This window comes from Falco naumanni, chromosome 18 (genome assembly GCF_017639655.2).
Source record: "Falco naumanni isolate bFalNau1 chromosome 18, bFalNau1.pat, whole genome shotgun sequence".
NCBI classification, from domain to species: domain Eukaryota; kingdom Metazoa; phylum Chordata; class Aves; order Falconiformes; family Falconidae; genus Falco; species Falco naumanni.
In genome coordinates this window covers 4,600,365-4,620,247 of record NC_054071.1, presented here as the reverse complement: position 1 = coordinate 4,620,247, position 19,883 = coordinate 4,600,365, and the positions used below count along the sequence as shown (strand labels likewise).

Below are 19,883 nucleotides of genomic sequence, written 5' to 3'. Positions count from 1 at the left end.
AGCACATCACTCCGTGGTGCGTGGGCTGGAGGAGCTCCTGCTCCCCTTGCATTGTTCCTCATTCGCATCCTCCCTGCTTCCCCTCACCAGTAGTTTAATCCAGGGCAAAGCTGCTCCGTGTTTCTGACGCGGAGGCACCAGCCTCCCCCACCCCTTCTGTATTTTGTCAGTGGTTCCCTCTAGGAGCTCGTCCCGCCAATCAGGAGGCAAAGTGATGCTCTTCTGATTTCCCATAAATAAATTAATGAATGAAGAGCTTGGGTGCTGCACAGTGTCACAGAGGGGCCAGGAAACAGGTACAGCCCCTTGGGGGATGGCGAGTGCCGGGGGGGGGGCGGCGGGGGCGGTGGGGGAGAGGAGGTGCATGCCTGCCCGTGCTTGGGTGCCCGCGCGACTTCGTCTCACTTCTCCTGGCTCCAGGTTTGAGGCAGGAGTTTCCCCATCAGACTGTCACCTCCAGCTGGGGCAGCAGATTTATTCTGGTGACATTTTTCACTTGGTTGCTTTAAATAGACCTTCAAAATGTAGCTGCTGCCTCATTTTGAAAGAGAGCTCTCACTTCCTCGGTGGTTCCCTATGTTTTTTTTCCTCTGCAGCATGCCCTCCCCCCCCCCCCCACACCTGTTTGCAGCACACAAAATATCTGTGTTTCTGCACACACACACACACACACACACACGTGGATTTCCATGCTAGAGAAAAGCTAATGATCCAGAGATTGAAACCTCTGTTTATGCACAAGCGGCAGACATGCAGCTTTCTCCAGTCCTGCTCCCTCTAGGCAGCAGCCCTGCGCTGGAGAATCTCCTTCGTTAGGGAGGCAATGGGACTGCAGCTCTCATTACTGTTATTAATATTGGCATTATGATAGGAGACCCCTCCCCTTTCAGATCAAGGCCGTGTTGTGCTTGGCAGTCCACGTGTGTCTCCTGGAAGGCTCCGCTGCCACACAGAGCTTGCAGGCTCCATGGAGCAGAGTGGGAAAGAAATAGAGGCTCAGAGAGGGGAAGTGATTTTGTGTGGTTTCAGTTTCCCTCTCTTTGCTCCTCGGCTGCAGTGCTTGGGCCTTTGCCCCAAATTCAGGCTCTCTGGAATGGCTGCTAGAGAAGGGCCTTTTGTGGGGGGGGAAGGAGGGCTTGTGGTAGTGCCATACAGATCTGTCTGCCATGACCTGTTTGGCAAGCAATATCTGGGATAGCATTTGGCAGGAGGTGGGAAAAGCCTGCTCTGAAAATCTCTGGGAGTCTCTCAGGGAGGTCTGTGGGGTCAGATCAGCCCCACAGGTGAGTGTCTGTCCATTCACTGCCTTCAACTGAGCCAGCTCAGCCTCTCTTACCTTCTTTTTTAAATTTTTTTTTTCCTTTAATTTTGCAATTAAGATTTATTTGCCAGCTCAGATTTCCCTCTTCCACCCTGCACTAATTCATTACTTGCCCTGCACTCCCTTCCTGACACTCTGGATTTAGAACATGTCTTCTCATGTGGTTTCCCCCTGCCCTTCTGTGGCCTCGTGCACCTTGTGCGGAGCTCCGAAGAGGTGAATTTATGGGAGGAAAACTCAGGGTTTTGCATTTCTGCTGAGACATGAGCCATCTCGTTCCTGCGACTTCGTGAGCAGTCTCAGGACTTCCCATAGCCCCCAGACACTGCTCTCCTTTCCCTCCCCAGGCAGATGTGGAAAGTCGGAAAGATTTTCATGCTCCCTCTGAGCTCATAAATCAAGAAGGCTTAATCTCCTACATCCAGGAGTCTGTGATGAGAAAATACAGATTCCCCCTCCTCTCCCCCCTAATTTCCACCACTCCCTTCCTCCTGTCTTTCATATTCCCAGCACATCTGGTGTGTGTTAGGCTGCCAGCTGTTGCATTGTGCAGAGTGATTAAACCATGTGGGAGGAATGGGGAAAGATTTTTATCTGGGCATTCATGAGTCTGCATTACAAGCCCTTTTTTCTTTAGCTCTCCCCAAGAAGAGGTCATCTGGAGTCAGGGATAGTGGAATGTAAGAAAGGTATTGTGCTTCTCTGTGTCTTCCTTCTATCTACTCAGTAAGAAATACAAGGTGTTTGCACTAATGTACAGGTGTTATATTTTGGGCTGTAGCCATCACGTTAGAGTTATATCTATAATATTGATTGGTTGCAGTAATACCTCGCAAGAAGCGATCTTTGAACACTGCTGGTTTGGCTTTGAAGTGACTTGAAGGTGAAGGTTTCATATCCTAGCATGGGTGCCCCGGGGGATCTGGTTTTCAGTTCATTCCACTCTTCCCCCTGCTAAACTCCCACACTTCTCTCTCTCGTCCCAGGCTCCTGGATTTCCTAGCATCTGGCCAGCCTCTTCATCCCGCTTGCTCTCCCTGTCTCCTGCAGGCTTATATGGGGTTTGGATAGCATCTGTCGCTGCATGGGCAGATGCTGCTTTAACAGTGTCACTGTGAAATATTTACTGCAGTAGATTTGGAAAGCCCTGGGCTGGCAGTGGAGCTGCTTTAGGGAACCCGGGGAAACTCCTGCCACGGCACAAGGATGAGCAAGTTCCCCCAGGTGGATTGACCTTGCTGAGAACAGCACACCTGAGAGATGCAGCTGAAATAGATGTTTGAATCACAGCCAAAATCAGATTTTACTTGGGCTGAATAACCCTCTGAGGTGCTCCCCTCTGCTGATGATGCGGGGAATCTCTGTCTGTGCCCTCTTTAATTTCCTGCGGTTAGATGGGATGAGTATAATCCCTAAGAGTATAAAGCCCGGTGCCACCAAGCAGCAGTAGAAGAAAATGTTGCTTTTCTCTCCTGAGTAACATGACCTGGCCATCACTTTGTGGGCAGAGGAGGCAATTACTTCTCTTAAGGGGAAATTGGTAAAAAGAGCCCCTGCTGTGGCCACATCTGGCCTGAGTCACCTTTGTGTTTGCTGCTGCCAGGGCTCTACCAGCCACCATGAGGGGAGCAAAGAGGCCTCGGAGGTCGGCAGGTCGGAGGTGAAAGGCAGGAAGTCCTCAAGCCATGGCAGCAGCCACAAGGGGAAAAAGACAGGGAGCGGGAAAAGCTCGGTTGGCTTCAGCTCAGCTTCATCCAGCGGGACCTTCCAGCCTGCAGGTAAGGGGTGAAGGAGGAGGAAGAGAGGCGGGGAGAAGGGGGGGTGATGTTTTGCTTTGCTCCTCGTTGATGCCTCTGTGTCTGTAAAGGTACCCATTCGGCAGGTAGTGCTGGGAAGTTTTGCTCATGGCTATTTCTTTAACCCCTTGAAGAGAAAAGGAAAGGTCTTATTGCTACTAACTGCAGGCACGGAGGGAAGAACTGAGTTGGATGAGTGTTACAGATCCCCTCCTGTGCAGGCCTGCTGCACTGCAAGGAAAAACAGATCCAGATGTCTGAGGGGAGGGAGGAGGGAAAGGATGCTGTGCACAGGCAATATGGGCAGCACCTGCCCTCTTCTCCGTAGGTGGTACTGTCTGCAGCAGTGTTTTAAGGAGTACTAGTGGAGAGACCCGAGCCAAAACCTGATATCCAGGCTCCCCTGAGCTTTGAGTCAAAGCCTTGCAGGGCTCCCATCTGCTCCGACCTTGCTCAGTTCTTTTTTGAGCTGTTGTCTTGATGGCTAGCACGTTCCATCTCCTAGGAGCCTGAGCGGGGCTGGGGGGGCAGCGGTGATGCAGGGCCTGGGGGAGCAGGCACGTGCACTTTTTTGGGGGGTGTGAAGCTGCTGGTTGTGTGCACATCTCGTGCTTGCTAGAGAGCATCAAAGCAATGGGCTGGGAGGTGACAGGGATGGCCTTTGGCTCCATAACGAGCTTGTGCTAGAGGACCTGTGTTGTGACTGTGCTCCAGTTGCCTTATGGGCTGCAGCACTGCTATCACGAGCTTTCCTATATCTGCTTTCCCCAGGTACCTCCTGCAGCAACTTGCAGTGCTCCCAGGACTTTGTGACATTCCCCAAGCTTGAGCAGGACGACGAGAAGTATCGGAAGCCTGTCTCTTCCTCTTCTTCTTCCCACTGCTCCCCTCTGTATGAAGGCCAGAAGGGGGACATCTTTGAGCAGAAGGTGATCTTCTCGGGCTTTGGGTCTATCATGCGCTTCTCCACCTCCACGGTGAGCCAGCAGAGAGGCCGTGATGCTTCCCCCGTGGACTATAAGGCCTCGAACCCTGTCAGCGGTCCTTCGGTGGGGACCAGCGGAACCAGCGGAGGCAGCAGCAGCCACAAGCGCATGCCATCCCTCAGCATGGAGGAGGGAGAGGTGCTGAAGGAGAAGAAGCACAAGGGTAGCAAGAAAAACAAGCATGGGCCCGGAAGGCCAAAAGGGGGCAAAAGCAAAGAGATTTTGGGTGCCCAGCTGGCTGGGTCCACGTCAACTTCCTCGTCACCCTTCTCCGGGGGCTCCCTTGTTAGCTCCAGCATCGGCAGCTCTTCACGGTCCTTCAGCCACACGGGGAATCTGCCCAGCCTCAGCATGGAGTCACCGCTGCTGGGTTCAGGTATGTTCCCCCTTAGGGCTCCAGGTGTGCATGGTTCCTCCCAGCTGTGCTGTCTTTTTCATCACATTTGGCTGGTGTCTGGACCTGTCTGCACAGAGTCCAGTCCCTTTAATTTAGTCCCAGGAGCTATAAAAATCCACATCTGGGTCTCCCCTTCCCATCTTGGCCTTCATCCTAGAATCTCCTCCAGCTCAGCTTCTTTATCATTGGTGCTGGGCTACAGATCTGAGCTGGGGGGCATTTCAAACCCTTTTTGCCCAAGTGCTGGAAAACCTCGGCTAGCCAGAGCTTAATTTCCAAAGCTATAGAGAGGGATATTCACAAATGAAACTGCAACAATCACAATCTGACCCTAAATGAGGGCCTCTCCCAAGTACTCCGAGTTTAACCCCTCTTTTAAAAGCAAAACCTCTCATCCTGATTTTACCACATCTGTGTAGGGTTGGGAGACTGGCATGCCACTAACTCTGCTGAGAGGCTTACAGCTGTTCCCAGCCCGAGTCCTCTTCCTTGGCCTGGCAGGGATGAGGGCAGCCGGGCCATGTGGCAGGAAAGGGTTAAGGCAGCAGGCAGAGGAGGGGCCTGCTGCTCTGGGCTGAGGTTTGACACTGTTCTGGCAGCAGAACTTGTCATCGGTCTATTGTGGGTTGTTTGCAGATGCTCCAATTTAGGTCAGATTGCAAGGGAGGGAGGGGGAGGAAGGTATAATTTTGTGTGTGCCTGGGAGCCCTGGCCCATTTGTCTGTGCTGCCTGAGAGAGGAGGGGAGCTGCAAGAATTGATGCAACTTCCATAATCACAACCTTAGGCCAATTTTTTTTTTTTTTTTGCCTCCCCTCTGGAACAACAAAGGGATGTTTCAAAGAGGAGGAGGCTGCCAGGCCCCGCTCTCCTGCCTGTTTGTTCTCCCATTCTTTTCTTGCGGAGAGATGTTGGCAGGGCTCTGAAGGACCCAGCTTTGAGCACTGTCTCTGCTGTGTGCATGAGCCAAGGGGAAGTCAGATGGGTTCCCTCCCTCAGCAGCAGTTCTCTCCTCACCCTTTCTTCCTCATGTATCTGTCCATGCCCCACCGTGGTCCCTGGGCATCACAGAAGCAGACAGGTTAGCTCAGGAAGAGTTTGGTCTCTTGGCTAGCAAGGGCAGCAGAGAGTGCGACTCTCTTGAGTCCACCACCCGCTTCTGCCACTGACTCGTGCCTTCGGTGAGTCACTGTATGCTGTTATTTCTCTGTCAAGATTGCGTTGGGGTGCGAGGAGCAAAGGAGGGGGGAGGAGACAAGGCTGGAAAACTCGGTGCTACCTTTTGGTAGAAGGATTGTGGCCACCCTTGCTGCATGCCAGGCCATGAGATGCTGAAGTGCATGTTATACTTGGTCTTGTGCATTGGTGCCACCCTCCCTTCCTGAGATGGAGCCCTGCAGAAAGCCAGCTGCTTCCAGGCCATCGGAGGGGAGTGTGGCTCTCTAACACGTCTCCTCCCCTTGCAGGGATCTACACCAGTAACAAGGACCCTATTTCCCACGGGGGCGGAGTGCTCCGAGCTGTGTGCAGTACACCCCTCTCCTCCAGCCTGCTGGCACACCAGGGTACGTCGTCTCTCCCACAGCTCAACCGGTCTCCCTTTGCTAGCACCATCCCAGCTTCCTCCTCCTCGGTCTCCACCACGCAGGTAAGAACATCAGGACCAGGAGAGGGACTGTAGTTCAGGAGATCGTTGGACAGAGCAGGGCCAGTTTGTGGGCACAGAGGAGTTGCTTTTTCCACTTGGGAACAGCTACTCTTCCTTCACTTTGGAGAGGAGCTGCCAACTGCAGCTTCCCTTCGAGTCAGTAGAAAGAAGTAGGCAATTTCGTGTCGCAACCCACGCGGCCTCTTTTGGGGTGGGAGGAATTGCAACCTAAAAGGACACGTTGCTTTTCCTTGACTGTAAGGGGAGCACAGACGGTGCCCAGGTAGCGGAGGCCTGGCTGTTGGCGTGTGCTGTGTCCGTGCGGCTCATCCCCTGCTGCTCGGCTGGATCGTGCCGCCAGTGCCAGCCCTACCTTTGCTCTGCAGCACAGATAACTTGGTGGGAGGGCTCGCACGTCCCAGCTGGGTGGGCTGAGCGTGTGCCAGGAGACGGAGCCATGGCCTTTGTCGGGAGCTCACTGTGAGAGGTGTTTTGCAGGGAGAAGAGAGTTAGTTTTACAGCCTCCGTGTTAACATGGCTCAGTCAGACCTCTTGGCTCTGAGATGGGGCTGGGAAGATTTCAACTGTCTAGTGAGACTTCCAAGGAGATATTTTTAACACTCTCTCTCATGAGCAAGCTGGGTTCAGCAGTCAGGAAGAGATGGAATAATGAAGTTACTTTCCTCTTGCCTTTTTCAGAAGTCGTTTTTCTCTCTCCCCACCCCTCCTTGTTTTGCCGTGTAGGTGTTCTCACTGGCAGGTTCAACATTTAGCCTCCCTTCCTCACATATTTTTGGAAGCCCCCTCACATCTGGGCTATCAATCAACCCGCTCTTAAATCAGTCGGAAAGCAGCCGGGCAGGTACGTGAATCAGAAGGTATGTGAGTTTGGACTTCCAAAGGGGTCTCCCTGGAAGAGTCGAGACAACTGCATCCATAGTTCTCCAGCTGCCCTTCCTGCTTGCTCCCATCCTATGCGTGTGAGAGCCAGGGGCTAGGAGAGAGGGACAGTGGCTTTTTCCCCAGGGCAGGGGGTGCTTGTGTTTGCCTTAATGAAGCGCTGGCTTGCAATCCTGTAAAAGCACATCTGCTGGTGCGTCCGCTGGATAATGTGTGTCCCTGGATGTGCACTAGAAAAGTGCAAGGATATTAAGTCCTTCCCTGCAGAGAGCTGTTGTCTTTTTTACACACTAAAGCTGTACAAAGCGAGCAAAAACTACTGTGAGCTTTTGCTTGCTCAAAATTAGTTAAAAGTATTTCTTGGGGTTTTGTTTTCTGTGTTTCTTTTTAAATGAGAGAGAACCCACACTCTTAATTTTCATCTTCCATTTCTGTTTTGAGTTACTTTCTGCCCTTCCCCTTTGGCTTTGTCATGAATGCAACAAAATCTACTGTTTTCAACTTCCAAACGTGAATGTGCCAACACTGAATTACTTAAACGGCTCATTTTTTCCCACCAAGGCAAATTCATTTTTCTTGGAAAATTGCCTGGTTAATAAGCAGGAAACTTGAAGTATCGTACAATTTCTTTTTTCCCAAAACAGAGTGGGCCTGGTTTTTGATTTGCACCAGTAGTTAAACAAAAGCACCCTCCTGATTTTCAGATGTTGCAGTTAGCGGTGCAACTGTCTCATGCTCCCCTAGCCCAGAAATGCTGGCAGCTCAGCATGCTGGATGCTGAACTCCTGGGAGGTGAAACTCTGCCCAGCGTCACACTGAGTGACAAGCACTTTAAAACACACAGTCCTCGTTCGAGGTGGCTCTGAGTTTTCCAGATAATCTGACACCAGTGTGCCCTTACTTGCCTTAACAAGTGTGCATGCCTGCATGTAAAGCATGAATGACCACGTACGCTTATTTAGGACCTTTGCAAGCTCATGGAAGGTGCCTGTCTGTCTCTCCGTGTGTCCCTGGCAGTATTTTGTCTGTGTGCCCCCCACAGCAGTTTGCGTCTGCTTGAGTGCGATGGGAAGGGAACTGCGCCGCTGACCCCAGTGGGAGTCAAGGCCGTTGCACGGGAGCTGTGAGTCAGGAGTGATTCAGTCACCTGAAATTAAGGAAAGAATGGGACGATTCAAAGAGTTATTCTTTCCTCGTGGCAATCGGCAAGAGAGATGACCCACTGCCACTTCCCCTTGGCTGTTATTTTGGCAAGGTGCTGACAAGGGAAGGAAGAGAGTGAACTGTCAGGAATAGCCCTGTGGTTCAGGCACAACACGGAGGCTTGGCAGTCTGGGTGCTGTTCCAGCCCTGCGGCTACTAATGGATGAATCATGGAGGCAAAATCCAACATCCAAAAGTGCTCAAAAAAGCTTGATCCTTAGTTTCCATTTCCAAGATTGCTCTTTTTGTTTGACTGGGATCTTCTAAGCTTCAGGACATGGGGGGTTTTTTTCCGGTTCCAGGCAGCCTTCACAACAGCTTCTGGGTTTTTTCACGTTTAAGGTTTGTCCATCACTATCTCCTGCTGGAGCTGGTGGCCCAGAGGGTGTTTAGCCAAATTCACTTTTCTTTTTTTTTTTTCCCAGGGGGATTAATTAAGATGCATTAAACTTCCTGTGTGGGGCCATTTTCACTTAAAAGCCTGGTAACTGTTTTAATCCCAGGTCATTAACGGGGCGTTGTGAAGTTTTAAGTAATCCTGCCTTTTCTGTAATTCAGATTACTTTTCCTGAGAGTGTCTGTGTAGACAGATCCCATGGAGACATAGCTTTCATTGCAGTAATATTTGAGCTTTTCACAATTTTAACGTGATCCAGGGAAATGGTGTTACCCTGTCTTACAGGTGGGGGAACTGAGAAACTGTTATCACTGATGCAGGTTGATACCAGGGTGCCTTTGGCAGTACGAAAAGTCTGATTCTTATCTTCCCACTCCCTTGGCTACTGTCTAGTTCTTCCTCCCACAGCTTGTCCTGGATCCTGCCTCATTATGATGACAGACCAAATGTATTTATCTTCTCTAGTTGTCTTCAAGCCTCTTTTTTTCATACTTGCTGCCTTGGAAAGTGCTGTCTCTGTGTGATAACTCAGTCGTCTCCCCGTTCTGTAGACAACAGGGTGGTGTTGGCCAGGAGATAATTGAATACGGAGCCTGGTACTGTTTCAAAAAGCCAGAATTGTATAGATGTGCGCAGTCTCCCTGGGCTGCAGGCGAACAACGTGAGGGTAACAAGCAGGCGGTCAAAGCTTAACTGAATGTTGATTGGGTTGCAAGTTCAAACAGTTGCGGCAGAGCTGCACACGGTGGGCTGCGAATGTTTTTCAAAGGGTTTAGGTGGTCTTTGGGTGGAAACGATGCTGAGAAGCAGTGCTGTGGTCTGACCGTTCCCAGCCTTCTGGTAGCTTGATCCTGGTTGGAGAACTTAGGAAGATTTCATGCCTTGTGGTGTTCCCTGAAATCAAGATTTGTCTCCACGTGGCATCTTATACTGGGAGACTGCTGTTGACTGGCAACCACTGGTCACCTCCAGAAAGCAGTGGCTTCTCCCCAGAGGGGTGGACCGGTTGTAATTGATGGTCAGAAGGATGTCCCCATGGGCATGAAGGAGTGAGGATCCCACTCGTACCTGTCTGTAGGAGCTGCCGAACAACAGCTGCGTTTGCTTGTTCTCAGCAGTAGAAAATACCCTGCTCAGGGCATTACACTGTAAATCACAGTGTTCCCTGCAGGAGACTTCCTGGATTCTTGCACATAAGAAATGTCTCTTATTGTGTGAAGAAGAGGAGGGGCAAGTCAGCCAGCTGGTGCAGGCTGTAGTCACAACATCTGACATGTCCCAGAGCGAGGGGAACGTGTGTTTATGGCCTGGCAGGCTCTGGGGGTGGAAAGCAAATGGCAGATAAATATACTTCCCTTCTTGATTACTCTTTGGACGGGAGATCTCCGCACATGTGCACGCGTGCAGCGGCTCTGTCGCCAGCACTGTGGTGTCCCAGCTCCCTGGGACAGAGGGATGGGGGTGGGGGGTGGGGGGCGCTTCTGGACGCTGAAGTTTTTTAGAAAGGAGCTGAGAATCTGGAAACTTTGGAGGACCCCAGCTGGGTTTCGGGAAAGATCCTGGAAGCACAGGGGTGCAGCGGCGCTGTGTGCGGGGTTGGTGCATCCCCGCAGGCTCAGCAGGGCGCCTTCCCCCCCCGCAGCTTTACAGCTGAAGGCGAACCCGCTTTCTGCGGCTGGGGGGCGGGGGGGGCGCGGGTCCGGGGCTGCCCCCCGCCCCACGGCCCCGCGTTGCCCCTTCGCCCGGCCGCTGCCGAGAGTGGGGGGTGGGGGGGTGGCGGGGGTGACCTTGCCAGGGTGACATCCCCCCCCCCCCGCTCCCAGCGGCGGTGTGACACAAGGTGACACGCAGTGCCACCAGCCCCTCCCCCGGCGGGCGGGGCCCTCCGCAGTGGCGGGGCGCTGCGCTGCTCGGTGCTGCCATCTAGCGGGGAGCGGCGGCGCCGCCCCCGGGGACACCGGGGCACCTGCCGGGGCTGGCGCCTATGAACACGGGGCCTCTCTGTCCCTCTCCCCACCCAGAGCCGGACCTGGAGGACTGCAGTTTTGGCTGCCGAGGGACGTCGCCCCAGGAGAGCCTCTCATCCATGTGAGTGTCCTTCAGGAGCCCTCCCCTGCTGCCTCCGCGCCCGCGGGGGCACGGCGGTACCCCGGGAAGCGTTGGGATGACACAGCAAGGAAAGGGAAGAAGACCGGGGGGCTGGGGGGGGGGGGGGGGGGGGAAGCAGGGCCAGCTGCTTCCCTCCTCTTTGGGGCTGGGAATGGGGTGGGACGAGGCAGGTTTGCTTTTTAATACCAGCCAGGGCTGCTAACAGGAGCGGAGGGCTCTCCTGACGTGCAGCGGAGGAGGCTGAAGCTGGGAGGGATGCAGGCGCTCCCGGTGTGAGGCAGAGATGTGGGGAGAAGGGAGCAGAGGAGCGCAGGTGGAGACTGGGGAAGCATCTCTGACGTCTCCCCAACCCTTCCCCAGGTCCCCCATCAGCAGCCTGCCGACCCTCTTTGACCAGACGGTGTCCTGTAGCAGCAGTGGGCAGCTGGAGAATGTTCCCCAGGCTACTCCAAACATTGAGCAGCTCCTGGAGAAGCAGGGCAACGGGGAAGCCGGCGTAAACAGTGAGTCACTTGGGGCTCACTTGGGGCACGGGCTGTGGGAAGAGGTCGTTGTGCATGTTTCTTTGGGAGCCAGCTGGGATTTTGCCCACAGGCAAAGGAGCCGGGTGGGGTACAAAGCACTAGTCTGTGCAGTGGGGGAGTAGCTGGCAGCGGGACTGTGACCTGGGGCCAGTCTCCATCCCCAGTGTGGTCTGATTGTGGTACCTCCTGTGGATCCCCTTCTCCTCTTTCCTCCATCCCCCATTCTCTCCTCCAACCCTGTCCCCCTTCCCCTCCTTCCGTTCCCTGCAGTTGTAGAAATGCTCAAAGCCCTGCACTCGCTGCAGAAGGAGAATCAGCGGCTCCAGGAGCAGATCATGACACTGACAGCCAAGAAGGAGCGTTTGCAGCTCCTCAATGTCCAGCTCTCCGTCCCTTTCCCCGTGGTGACCAGCAGCAACGGCTCAGGCAGCCAGGCCCAGTACATCCTGCCTCCCAACGGTGAGGGGACCGGTGGGATGCTTCGCCCTGCGCCCTTTCATGGTGGTGCCCTGGGGTGGGCAGGAGGGGGTCACAGTGGGGAGGATCTGACCCATTTATCTCCCTGTAGCCACTGGCAGTATGCAGTGTCCCCTGCTATTGCTGTGGCAACATCAGGCTCCACCCCTGACTCTGCATCCTTACTTCTTTCCTCTGTACAGTCTGCAACAACGATTCCCTGAGCATCAGCAAGAGCCCCCCGTGCAAGAACAGCTTCGGGATCGAGAACTCGCTCTCCACTTCCTCTGAGGTACACTGGCCACCGCATCCGCCAGCCAGCTGGGGAAGGGACTTGGGGAGGGAACAGAGCAGTGCAGTCCCAGTACTCGTGACTTGATAGCCAGCTCCTAAAGCTTTGTAGTCCAGGCCCAGAAATCAGGTTTCGTTCCCTGGAGTTCCCGTTCTTCAGTTCATCTCAGTGCTGAGGGTCTGAGTAGAGTAGCTGAGTCTGCGAGCGTGAGATGAGAATGCTTCTAGGTTATTCTGGCTGCACTTCTAGACATCCAGCAAAGCCTGGCTGAGTTCTGGGACCCCTCTGAGCGTACACCTGCACTTGCACTTACAGTCCCCCTTCCCACCTCCAGCTCCTGCCCAAAGCACCCTCAGAGCTGAGCTGACCTTTCACAAGCTGCCCCAAGTCCGATGCTCTTATGTCCGTTTCTCCCCCAGGACCCTCATTCAGGTTGCCCCAGCAGGAGCAGCTCTTCCCTGTCCTTCCACAGCACTCCTCCGCCCCTGCCCATGCTGCAGCAGAGTCCTGCCTCGCTACCCCTGCCCGGGGTGCAGCAGGTGAATGGCCTGGCCAGGGTGGCAGGCAGCGGGCTGGGGGGAGGCACCACTGCCAGCCACAGCCTCTCCACGGTGCCCATGGTGGACGGCCTGATGGGGACCCTGGCAGGAGGCCAGCAGATGCCCATCAACGGGATCCTGGGGAATCTGAACGGAGCTCAGGCCGCCCAGCCTCCAAGCGCGCTGACGCAGGCGAGCGGGCCTCCGACCTTGCAGCTCTCCACCAGCCTGAGCAGGTGAGGATGGGGAGCCTGCGGGGACAGCCCTGCCCTCTCCAGCAGAAGCCTAGCACCGGGAGGGAGGGAGGGAGGCCCTGTGCATGCAGGACCAAGACGGGCTGTGCTGACATTCCCTGCCCTGCTCCCCTTGCAGCATGCCCAGCCTGAGTCCCCTGACAGAGCAGCAGCGGCACGTCTTGCACCAACACGAACAGCAGCTCCAACAGCTTCAGCAGCTCCTAACTTCCCAGCCGCTTAATCCGGTAAGTGTGCCTGCTGGCACCTTTTATCTGATGAACTGTTTAATGGGAAAGCCTCGGAGCAGAGACCAAAACACCGGGCTCGCTCCTTCACATGAATCCCCTGCCCACAGGGCTGCAGAGCCATGTGCCTTTTCCGTGGTTCCCGGCTGCTGTGGGTGGAGTGAGGAGAAAGGCTTTAGGCAGGAAGGTGCGGCACCTCCTGGAGGAGAGGAGATGGAGATTTGAACTTCTTTGTACAAAGGAAAAAATTTAATCTGCGTTTCCCACATCCTGAGGGTGTGGGAACATGGTAACGCTAAGCCACTGTAAAATCGGGAGTGCTGTTACCTCCTCCAGCCATCTTTGAATGCAAATCGTGTCTGCTCCTGCTGCCGAGAGCACCCTGGTCTCTGGGCTTGCAGATGTGCTGAGGCCCACAGAAGAAGAGGAACTCGCTTGAAGCCACTGCTTGAGGTTAGAAAGAGATAAGCACCAAATTGTTCAGTCCTGAGGCAAGTGAGCTGTGTCTGGGCACATTGACACGGAGAACTGGAGATGCCGGGGGACTGTGTGGGTGGCTGAGGACTTCGGGGTCAGAAAAAGGATCAGGCAGCTGTTCTGAGGATCTTGGCTCTCTGCCTGCATCCTCTTGGGTAAAACAGCAGCCCCGTCCCAGGCTGTTGTGGGAATGGCTGCGTGGATCGATGGTAAACAAGCCCCCGAGTGTGTAAGAACCACATTCATTTGCCCAGCAGAAGCCTGTTTGGTGTCCCTCCCCTGCGGTGAGTTGCACGGGAGCGCTAACAGTTCCCGTCAATGAAGCTGTGTTCGTTTATGTCTCCCATGAACTTGGCCCGTTGCTTTGGATAGATTTCTGGGTCAGGCTATTTATAACCCGGGAAAAGCAAATTTCAAAGGGCTGCTTTTTACAGCAGCTGATGTCACCGTGTCATCAGCTGCATCCCTGTGGGTACGGGCACAATGTCAGCTCTCAGCCTGCCGCATTGGTCGATGGTTGCTATAGTGATTTCCGCAGTTTGCCTGGATTCGAGGGCATCCCTCCGGGTGCAGGTGAGCTGTGGCCCTCATCCTCCCCCCCCCGCCCCCCCCCCCCCGAGGCCGAGGCCGGCTCACCTACGCTGACCCTGCGGGTCAGGGCTGAGCTGTGAAGCAGGACGGGCTGGGGAAGGAAATGAGCAGCCGGTCTCGACGTTCAGGATGGTGAACGCCGCAGATTTAAAATCCATGGGTCGATTGAGTGGAAAGAGCTGAGTAGATTTGTGTGCCTGTAGGTGCCTTAGGGAGGGTTAGTTAATCCTGCGCTTCAGGAAACGACGGGATTGGAAAGGTCCTAAGCGCAGGCTGTGAATGAACACGGGACAGACTGTTCCTCTCTCTGCCTGTAGAGGTGGGATCAAGGGAACTTTCTCCGTGTCCCCAGTAGCGTTGCCTGGGGTGGACTGTGCCCGTGTGGCTCCTGGCTCCTTTGTGTTAGGTGTCACCTCTTCCTGTGCCCTTTGCCCCTCCTTTGACTTCTCTTCCTCGCCCTTCCCTGCAGGAGCAGCAGGCCCTGGTGTTCCAGATGATGCAGCAAATCCAGCAGAAGAGGGAGCTGCAGCGGCTGCAGATGACAAGCTCGTCCCAGCTGTCCATGACCAGCCTCCTGGCAGCCACCTCCGCCCCCCTGCACTCCAGCACCAGCGCCCTGATGACCTCGGCCCCTCAGCCGCCCCCCAGCAGCAGCTCCCTCATGGCCTCCCTCTCCCCGCAGCAGCTCAACCCTAGCAATGCCCTCCTGGCCCCCCAGGCCACCCCACCGCTCAACGCTCCTGGGAACAGCCTCCTGGCTTCGGGGACAGGCATCCCTCCCGTCCTTACAGCACAGACTAACCCGTTTCTCAACCTGCAGGCTGATGGCAACACCCCGAAAGGAACGGTGCGTATGCTGCTAGCACTACCCTAACCCCACTGAGCTCGTGGTGCTAGGCGCTGTACAGACCTGGGGAGAGACAGTCTGCGCTGCAGTTAACGTGGGGGACCGAGGGCGCCGCTTAGGCAACAGGGCCAGGACGCTCGGCTGGCTTTGCTGCATCCCTGACTAGCCAGAGTCACATCCTGATCCTACCTCCAAGGACTTCTGTAGGGCCCAGGCAGGGTCGTGGGTAGGCACAGAGCCTCCCGAGGTGCCCTTCTGTGTCTGCGTGCAGACAGGCGCCAGACCTGCTGCAGGAGCAAGGCAGAGAGAGGCCATAGATTTGTCTCCGTTCACCCTGAGACTTGGATGGGACAATGTCCCCCTGGCAGTGCTGGCCCTACGGGAGCCGCGTGAGGAAACGCGAAGGTGACTGCATGTTGAAACCCAGGGTTTAGGAGGAATCTTGCACCCGAGAGCAGAGGTTGTGAAGAGGTTTACAGCCTCTCTGTAATGCAGCCTTGTACTGGAACCCCAGTGTCTAGGGACTGATGGTGTGATACTTTCATCTCTCCTCCATCCCTCCCCTGGCCTGTTCCTGTACCCGGAAGGTCCAGCCCTGGTTGGAGACATTTGGGAGCCAAAGGCCAGGGTTGAGGGGCCAGTTCGGCCTGAACTGGGCACAGGGGAAACCCGGGGCTCCCGTGTCTCCATTGATCTCGGAGGAGCCTGAGCGGTGGCGGTGAGCAGGGCCAGGTCCGCAGCACAGCAGGGCTCTCTGCTTCTGCCCCCTTGGGTTGCTGCCCGTCCGGTACTGATACCTGTCTCCTCTGCGTCTCTTTTTCTGTTTGTTTTTTAAAGAGCATGAATGAAAAGGGAGCTCCTCTTACCCAGGACAAGGGCTAAGCTCCCCCCTCACCCCGAACAAACCAGCAGCCAACTCCTCTCAGCCAGGGGAATGTGGCTTTCCAGTCAACTTTGATACTGTTAGAGCAATGAGCACAAGGCTTCCAAGAAGCATTTCCTGCCGCTGGGCAATGCCAAGAGGTGCTTTGGAAGACAGTACGTCTCTGACCGAGCCCTGGTATCGCGAGGAGTGAAGGTGGGGGGCTGCCTGCCACCCTGGTCCGTGCCACACATGCTCAAAGCGAAGCTGTGTTTCCACGCAGGCTGGAGGAGTGAGTTACCGCCAGATGCCTGCCAGTCTCGAGCGTGTTGACGTGTGTGTAGCCCCCCCAGGCCAAGGCGCTAGAGACCATCGAGCATCCTTGGCCAAGACCTTGGTGGAGGGAGGCCCCTCCGCTGAGGGCTCCTTTCTGCACGGTGCCGAGGAATCTGGCAGTGCCCTCGGAGGCAGCATGGGATGTGACACAGCTGGGGAAGTGGGACGTGGTGGCAGTGCCTACGTGGTCTGCTTCATCCAGATGGGGAGGTTAAGAAGAAGTCCTGTAGCTGAGATTTCTCACCTGCTTTTCATCTGCTGGGCTCTTGGGATGCTCTTCTTTCTATAGCCATCGTACGAAGCCCCGACACCTCAGCTGGATCCAAACCCAGCCTGAAAAGACATGAGTGGTGGAGCGATGGGTAAGGACCGGTGCTGGGGGAGGAGGTGAAAGCCACCTACTTCTGTCAAGGACGTTGCCACATCTGCTCTGCCAGCTGCTGTCGGTTCGGTGCTGTACTTTTCACGTGAAAAGCACACTCCTGCTCCTTGTGCCATCTCTCACTCTTTCCTTCCAAGATTTCCAAAGGCTAAAATTCCAGCTTGCAAAAAGGGGCTGTAGCTAGCATTACCCCTGTTGTTAGCCAGCTTCAGGAGGTGCATTTGAACCCGGCAGCTGTTTCCCAGGGCTGAGCTGGGAGGTAGGAATGTGTGTGGGGAAGAGAGAGTCCCAGATCTGGTCCCTGTTCTTTCTTACCCACCGCAAATCGCTCCGGTCTGGCAAAACCACGTTCTTCCACTGGTCTTGGGCACTTGTGAAAGGGGATCTCCAAGCAATGGGACAATGACCAGTCTCCTGAGCTAGGACATTGGACCCTTCGTTGTTTTTCCACCTTTTGACCTTAACTCCGTCTTGCAGCCTGGAACCTCAGCAAAGAAATCTGCTTCCTCTGAGCTTGGATGCGATGGATTGATTGAAGGACAGGTGGGGCAGCTCCGGGGGAAGGGGAACATCTACGTCAAACGTACAAATGCCCCTTCTTTTCCTCATCCCCTGGTTAAATCCAGAGCTTCTGGGGGCAGGCGGGAAGACTCCAGCTAATAGCAACTCTGAGGGTCTTAAAAAAGAAAAAAAAAGCAGAAAAAAAAAAAAAGCTGTCAGACCTTAACGGATATTTTTCAGCACATTCCCACTGCCTCTTACACTAGTTTGCACTATTCAAATTTGTCAGCAGTGGGTCTGTGCTGATAGTACTAGAAAAGCTTGTTATAGGCAAAACTCATCTGCTAAATATCTTTTTTCCATTTTATTTTATTTTATTTCTTTTGGTTTGGTTTTGTTTGTTTGGAAGATTGTCACCACAATGGTTGAATAAGGCTAAAAGGAGAGAAAATACCTTTCTGATTTCAGCCTCCAGTTCTGTGAACTGGGCAGAACACTGCTGTCTGCTCAGAAATATATATATATATTATATATATATAATTTTTTTTTTATAAAGAAAAGCTAATGTTTTAACAAGGTTAAGAAGCTATTGGAAAGATGGAGATGGCAGCTAAAAGTAGAAATATGGGGGGGGGGGGGGGAAGTCCCTTTTTTGCAGCCTCTGCAGCACAGCCTAGAGAGAAGCACCGAACGTGGCTCTTGCTGACACGTCCCCTGTCCCCAGCCGCCCCCCGAGGAGGGCACGGGCTGAGCGGTGCCACCTTCCATCCACCTGGGACTTACTCTGAACCGAGATCTTTCCGCTTTGACTCATTTTGCCTCCCTGTCCCCGAAATTGCTCTTGGCACAATTGTGTGCTTGCACTTTTTTTTTTTTTTTTTCCCCCCCATTTCATTTTCTCCCCCGCCTCCCCCCCACCCCAGCTGTGGTGCTCCCGCTCCCCTCTGCGAGCAGAGGTGCCACCCAAACCCTCTGCTCCGTGCGGGGTCTCTTTTCTGCAGCGGGGGTCCCTCCTTGCTGCCCCCTCTGCATCTGAGGAGCGTTGGGCACGAGAGCAACACGCCGAACGGCTGTTTCGGGGCTGCCACACTAAATCCAGCCCTGAAGTGCCCCGTTTGTGTGTGTGGTGCCCCGTAAAGGCTGTACCTACCGCCCTCTGGCCAGCAGCAGGTCCTTGGGTGCTGGGAACAAGCGTTCCTTATCCCTGGGTTGGGGGCAGCAAGGTGATGGACAGAAGTGTCAGGGGTAAAACAGTGGCTGTTAAATGTGCAAAGGTGGTCTTTGCCGGCTGCTTGCCCAGCTGCGTTTGTCTGGGGTTTGATTTTTTTGTGTTATTGTTTTCCTTTTTTTTCCCTTTTTTTTTTCTTTTTTTTTTTAACTCTTTAAGAGACCATCAGCATGGCCAGCAGACCAGTCCGTAACCACAAGGGGTGACAGCCTGCCCAGACCTGGGCAAACTCTTCCACAATTTAACCACATTTCACGCCCTGGAATTAGAAACATGCCAGTACCAGGAAGAGAGGGGATGGGAAGGAGGGAAGGCTGGTTAGCAGGTATCTATCCCTTAGGAGCGTTGTCTTCCAGGAGAAACAAACCCCGTGCTCAGATCAGTGTGTTGGTGCCCAAAATCCTTGGGCAATGACAGAAACCTTGCAGGGGGTCGGTGAGAGGTACGTAACGGTGAGTTTGCAGTCAGGAGGCTGAAATGTGCTGTACAGGGCTCCGCACTGCTACTGGGAAAAATATTTGGGAGCCCACGCGTCAGGAGAGGTTGGAAATCAGAATTCAAGGACTTAGTTTTGTCGGCAGGATCGCTGTTCAAAGCAGGGAGGGCTGAGCTACGCTGCATCCCTGGTTCCCCCTGCTCTGTGCTGGCCACGCCATTGATTTTTGTTGGTGGCAGTAGTTGGAGCATGAAGCCCGTCCGCTCTCCGGGGCTCTCCGGAGCAGGGGGGGACAAGGACGAGTAGGGGAAGAGACATAGAGCACTTACACATTTCTCTGACATCTTCCAAAGGCGCCCGGTCCCTTTGAACCGTGTGCTCCTTCTCCGATCTCCTCGACCTGTCCTAGAGCCAAAGGTCCCTTTGGCAGATTGAGGGGAGGAGAAGGGGGCACTGCTGGAAGGTCGAGATTAAACATTTGTATCTCTGTGAAAAAGAGGGAGAGCAGGGGAATGAGGAAAAAAAAAAAAAAAAAAAAAAAAGCTAAAGATTATCTGTGTTTCAGTTGCACTGGGGTATGTTTCTTTACCCGTTTTGATGCTAATGTCTCATTTAGTATGTTGCATGTGTCTTTTTCGTTTTGATTTTTTTTTAATTAAATAAAAGAGAAAAATGTGTATATTTTTGGCAATTTAAGGTAATGTAGCTAAGATATATTTTTTTCACGCTGCTTGACTGTTCTTTATTATAATAAATAATATTAATATTAATATCAAAGACTTTTTTAATACAGCTAGGCTTTCAAAATGTCCAGGAGAGTAGGGGCTGTGTGATTACCTTCCTGCGTATGCGCTGAGGTCCCGTTGTCTGCAGGGCGCGCGTGGCGCCGTCCCAGGCAGCGATGCATCCCAGGGCGATGTTCTCAGCCTGGCTCCTTCCTTGGCACCTGGGGGGCGAAGGGGGGCCAGGGCAAGCGTTGGTGGCTGTTCCCCCCAGAGAAGAGCGCTAGCCCCTGCTGATCCGCAGAGCTGCCCAAAACCGAACTCACCGACCTTTTCAGCCTTCCAGCCGGCTCCTCCGGCCTCCCCTCTCCCAAGAGTTTGTTTCTCCTCAACGGAAAAGGGAAGGACTCGTGCTGGTCCTGCTTTGTTCTGGTTTCCCCCCCCCCCGCCCCA

At 54.1% G+C, this 19,883-nt stretch overlaps 1 protein-coding gene across 4 annotated transcripts in view; it reads left to right on the top strand.

Moving 5' to 3' along the window:
- The window catches only part of MLLT6 (MLLT6, PHD finger containing), a 46,889-nt gene extending 27,664 nt beyond the window's left edge, over positions 1 to 19,225 (top strand). For all 4 annotated transcript variants that reach the window (XM_040617345.1, XM_040617343.1, XM_040617342.1 and 1 more), the window contains exons 9-20: positions 2,925 to 3,099; positions 3,889 to 4,479; positions 5,966 to 6,147; positions 6,892 to 7,009; positions 10,669 to 10,735; positions 11,117 to 11,259; positions 11,551 to 11,739; positions 11,940 to 12,028; positions 12,448 to 12,803; positions 12,940 to 13,048; positions 14,586 to 14,963; positions 15,801 to 19,225. In XM_040617345.1, the coding sequence (XP_040473279.1) occupies positions 2,925 to 3,099; positions 3,889 to 4,479; positions 5,966 to 6,147; positions 6,892 to 7,009; positions 10,669 to 10,735; positions 11,117 to 11,259; positions 11,551 to 11,739; positions 11,940 to 12,028; positions 12,448 to 12,803; positions 12,940 to 13,048; positions 14,586 to 14,963; positions 15,801 to 15,845 (2,442 nt within the window). In that variant the 3' untranslated portion in view covers positions 15,846 to 19,225. The remainder of the gene's footprint in view (positions 1 to 2,924; positions 3,100 to 3,888; positions 4,480 to 5,965; positions 6,148 to 6,891; positions 7,010 to 10,668; positions 10,736 to 11,116; positions 11,260 to 11,550; positions 11,740 to 11,939; positions 12,029 to 12,447; positions 12,804 to 12,939; positions 13,049 to 14,585; positions 14,964 to 15,800) is intronic.
- The last annotated feature ends 658 nt before the right edge of the window (positions 19,226 to 19,883 follow it).